This window comes from Branchiostoma belcheri, unplaced genomic scaffold, assembly GCF_001625305.1.
Source record: "Branchiostoma belcheri isolate BF01 breed outbred unplaced genomic scaffold, Haploidv18h27 scaffold50, whole genome shotgun sequence".
NCBI lineage: Eukaryota > Metazoa > Chordata > Leptocardii > Amphioxiformes > Branchiostomatidae > Branchiostoma > Branchiostoma belcheri.
Window position 1 is genome coordinate 567896 of NW_017804132.1, and position 4966 is coordinate 572861.

Genomic DNA, 4966 nt, shown 5'->3' on the forward strand with positions numbered 1-4966 from the left:
CTTGACTTTGACCGTGTTTATACACAAGGCAGGAACGATACCATCAATAGTTGTCAAGGGCAACCCTTTTTCTACTTGGCACAGTCATGCCGCTTCCCTGGTAACGGTTCCAAACACGTACCCTATCAACCGTGTGTGCCACCCAGTTAGTGTCTTCATTCCTCTTTCAATGAGATGCCTTAGATAGTTGCCTTTGTTGTCTCTTCCACAAACAAATAAAATAACAGCTACCTCGTCGGGGGAAAGGCACCTTAAATGTCAGTGATCAAAGCATTGTCAATTTGGCAGGTGTCTCGTCCTTTTGCTTCAATTACTCAAAGTTCTTCAACCGGACAGTAGAAAAGAATCAGCAAACCCTACCGGAAAATTACATTGCAATTGTAGTTTCTGTGGACTAATTCTGTTTTCTAATCGTCGCAAGGCCGCAGTTTTCTCATATTTCTTGTGTAAACGGCATAAACAGATATATTCTACAGAAAAGTACGTAGAAACTATAGATAGATAACCGTACTAAAAAGTCACAACTTTTGCTTTTTCTATAAACAATTTTGTCTCAAAAAAGGAGATATATTCTTCAGAAATTAATGTAGAAGCCATAGGACTCTCCAAAACAAATACAATTGAAGAATATTTGTAATCAAGAGACTCAAAGATAAAAAAAAAGCTAAAACTCTCGACCAAAATAAGTGATGTAAACTTCCTACTGGTATCGTGGAAGATTAGCCCATACAACATGATAATTAAACGCCTACACCCTAAATTCACTCATACTCCCAAATTTCCAACGTTCTTCCAAGAACGCTAACTACAAGACTTTCTGATACTAATCTATCTGCGTCATCCACCAATGAGACATCAGGAAACTGGGTAACCTTTGCAACGACACAAACAATAATCCACCCCCACCGGCGCAGCCAAGAGCTAGCAATGCGTGCAAACCCCTTTTAGAAGTCTAGTACGCAGTGTTGGTATAGTGCTCAACCATGGCATACTGGGGCTTGGTGACGTTGTATTCTATTGTTGCGGTATTCAGTGACTCAAGCTAAGACCTACCCGCACCTGTAAGCTGAGCCCCACTTTCCACAGCCACCCAAGCAAGACTGACTCTTTAAATATCCCCGCAGAAACCGGGGAGGCCAATTGCAGTGCGCGCAAAGACGCACGATGGCCACCGTACCGTGTTTACTCCTCTTGGCGGCGATAGTCGCACTGAGCGCCGCCGCCCCGGCTGACAAGGCATCGGCACTCCTGGACGGCGAAAAGCGGATCGACGAGCCACTAAACATGCTGATGCTGGAAGCAGCGAAGTTGAAGAAGGACGAAGAAGAAGCTTTGACCAAGAAAAGCGTCGACTCTCAGAAAGACTGGCCTGTGGACGCACCCTTGATCAAGAAAGTTGTCATGAAGGTAAGTCTTGTGAAAACGAAAATTTTATGAACTTTTTCTATACAGGTAAAGTTTTGTTATCGTTTTTTTTTTACTCTTTCAGTAGAAAACGGCTTGAATGTCTAGTTCAAGAGAAGTTTTAAGTGATTGGGAGGAATAAAATCACTTCAACTTTGCGATAGAAAATCCTAAGGGGCATGTCCGCGTTTCATACTTTTTGAGGACTTTTAGAGAGAAATGCTTTTCAAGTATCGTTGCTCTAAGCGATTGGTTAAATTGAGTAAACTTTAAATCGAGATAGAGATGCAGAGAACATGTTTCCGGCCAATTCTTTACCTCTTTCAAGTAGTTTCAGCTCAAAACTTGTCAAATATCGTGCCGTTTTTCACAATTTAAAATAAGTCGCACCCTTTGAACGGAAATGCAGTTCTAAAATCTCGTTACATTTGTATATTACACATCCAGAATAACAAAGTAACAACAAATAGACAACTTAAGCTAGTTGTGGTTAGCGTTTAAAGTTTTTTTCTCAACTTTGGTTGTTGTTACAAAGCACTTGGCTTTGAAACGTGTGCGGTTTGGGGAAAACACTCGGCGATTGTAGTTCTTCATGTAAAAATCAGTTCAGGAATTTTCTTGCTTGTTTAACAAAGCTTATTTTGACTAGACTATGGGACATGTTTCTACAGATCCTTGTTTCTACCTAGAGCACTACAAAAACTTTGCCGTTTTAAAGGTCTTTTCTAAAAGCGTGGACACGAAATGGTGGATGGATTCACGGATGATCTTTCTGTGTAGTTCGTTGGTTCTTGGTAGCCTCTACCAGGCTTCGGGAGGCGGCAAACTGTTCTCTATCTCTCTATTTAGCCGATTTCTACTCTTTCCAGCCGCCTCCCAAAGCCTGGTAAAGGCTAGGTTCTTGGTTTGAGCGTTAATTTGCCCGTATGGAGATAAAACCGTTGGCTATGTAGGTATCATCTATATTAGCGTCTGATCATGAATAAGAGAACTAAGAAGCCGCATTACTACATGTTTTAGTGGTGTAAGATCCTGAACCGCCTATGTTGCGGGAGACCTGGCTTCCATTCCCTAAATGTTGTCCATTTTGCCATCATTTATTTCGTCTCTTTTCTTTGCCTCTCTTTTTGTTTCTTAATCTCTACCTAACCGCAAAAGTTTGATTCCATACTAGTAGTCGGTTTTGGAGCGAGGTGGTTTTATTTCATAGTCTTAAAGGGCCGTACTCTACAAGTGTATATAACTCAATGTATTGTCCTAAATTTAAAGTCAATCCACTGGTCTAAAGTGGCATGAATCAAAGTTCAAAATTTAGACTGTCTTTGAAGCAAATGTCTTTAAAAATTAAATTTATAGACTAGTTTCGAAGTTTCTGTTCAAAATGATCTCCGGTAGAGCTGATTCTACGAGACGACTCACTCACTCACTCACTCACTCACTCACTCACTCACTCACTCACTCACTCACTCACTCACTCACTCACTCACTCACTCACTCACTCACTCACTCACTCACTCTCTCTCTCTCTCTCCCATAGCTTAGTCTCTACTCTGACAATTGTATATAGACCGGATACATGATAAATGAGTTAGGGACAGGGACGGGACTGTACAAACAAACATACAAACATGGACTAGTTGGGCGGAGAGAGAAAAGAATTTTCTCATTAAGTGGAGCACTTAAACACGTTTACAGGTCTGGTGGGGTCATTCCAGTGGACTAAATCGTAAGCCGATACAAAATGTAGCAATTTGTGGACCTCCCCCTGGTGGCAGCATGAAGAGAAGACACTATAAAATCCGTACCTTAGAAACAAATTCTATGTACCAATACAAATTCATCCAGTCTGTAGATTGTGTCATTTAAGCATTTGAAAAGGATGACAAAATTTGGGGGAAAAGGACAACAAGTGTTGTCCGTGATTATCTAAAAGGCAGAACAGTTAAAAACGAACCATAGAAAATAGAACAAAGTTTTTTACATGTACTGTGAGCTATCAGTAGACTTTCCGTACACTTAAGTAAGACCAACTTTTATTTAAAAGTACATGAAATTGTAGAATTCGGAATGAATGAATGGTGTGTTTGTTTATCTAGATTTGTGCGGTATGTTTCTGGTAGTATCATAGGCTTGCAGGCCGGCCAGACGTAAACACAAATACAACATACAGACACAAAACGTCGTCTTCTGGACATGGTCGTCTGCGAAAACACAATGAGAAAAAAATCGCCTAAATCTTTACATATCACCACAAAAGACTGTCACCACCATATATTACGCCCTTTACCACACAATGGACGGAATGCCGTACTTTGATTGGACCATGTTAACATTTGAACTCAACGGAAATCGTTCTGTAGTGACTACAATGGGTGAAAGGCACGCTTGATTGGTGGAGTTAAACTTGCGTCTTGGTCTAAATAAACTTATTACAAGTCACTGTCCCATTGACATTTTTCACAATCTTCAGTCAATAGAAGCAGCGGGGAACAGATATCTCACTTTAATACATCAAAGCGTTCTAAACATCTGCTGCTGCTGTGAAGAATGTTTTGACAGAAAGGCCAGCTTTAATGTAATATAAACAACGATTTACAAACATAAAAACAAGTTACCCAGAATGCATTTCTGTTCCGGATTCAGCAGGGCGGGTGTTCCGCCATCTTTGATTTTTTTTTGGGTGTGAGAGAGACCAAAGTATATACGTTCGCTCTGAATGTATATCGTAGTTTCAATGTTTTCTAAATGGACGTATAAAATGATTAAAAACTTAAACACTCTATGTGGATGAAGCGCCAAGCAAGTAGCTTGCTTGACTCTAAGCATTAGAGTTTTTATTATGACCTTATTATTTAAGTTCGAATGACTTTTGTTCATTGCAGGTTCTAAAGGAGTTGAAGAACCCAACAGATGTGATGTCCCAAGACAGCAGGGGTCTTCAAGAAACACGAAGTAAGACACTGACATTTGCTGTTTGTTTGTTTCTTTGCTTGTTTGTTTGTTTGTTTCTTTGTTTGTTTGCTTGCTTGTATTGGTGAAGTCTACCATCATTCCCTGTCTTGGCCGCTTGCATGGTCAACATCAGGAACTACTTGCACTCAAGCGGATTGATACATCAAGAAAAGTGTGTGAGTGACGCGATCTCTACCTTTCCCTCACAGCGCAATGCGGAGGACAGTTCACCGACATAGAAGGCGAGTTCACGTCTCCGAACTACCCCGAGAACTACGACAACGAGCTGAGCTGTACCTGGACCATCACACTGCCGGACAACAACCTCGTGCTTCTGACCGCCGACGACTTCCAGACAGAAAGGGCTTACGACGTCGTCAAGTTTTTCGACGGTGACAGCGCCTCTGCATCTGAGATACGGAGGTAAGACTGACTGTCAGTCTGTTGGCTTACAGTTTAGCCAATAAGAGAATGGCATATAGGGGTTCGACCAATCAGAGAATGGAAGCATGTCCTTCAAGTATATGCTTTTGTATGGTCTCTACGTTTTGATGGAAGTGGGCGGGGCTATAGGATCGGTCTTTCCCCCTGTCCGTCTCTCTCTCTCTCT

The 4966-nt window shown here is 41.3% G+C and overlaps 1 protein-coding gene across 1 annotated transcript in view; it reads left to right on the forward strand.

Annotated features, from left to right (window-relative positions):
- The first annotated feature begins 1080 nt into the window (after positions 1-1080).
- The window catches only part of LOC109480216, an 8924-nt gene continuing 5038 nt past the window's right edge, over positions 1081-4966 (forward strand). The window contains exons 1-3 of the mRNA XM_019782365.1: positions 1081-1407; positions 4287-4356; positions 4566-4779. Coding sequence (XP_019637924.1) covers positions 1165-1407; positions 4287-4356; positions 4566-4779 — 527 coding nt within the window. The 5' untranslated portion in view covers positions 1081-1164. The remainder of the gene's footprint in view (positions 1408-4286; positions 4357-4565; positions 4780-4966) is intronic.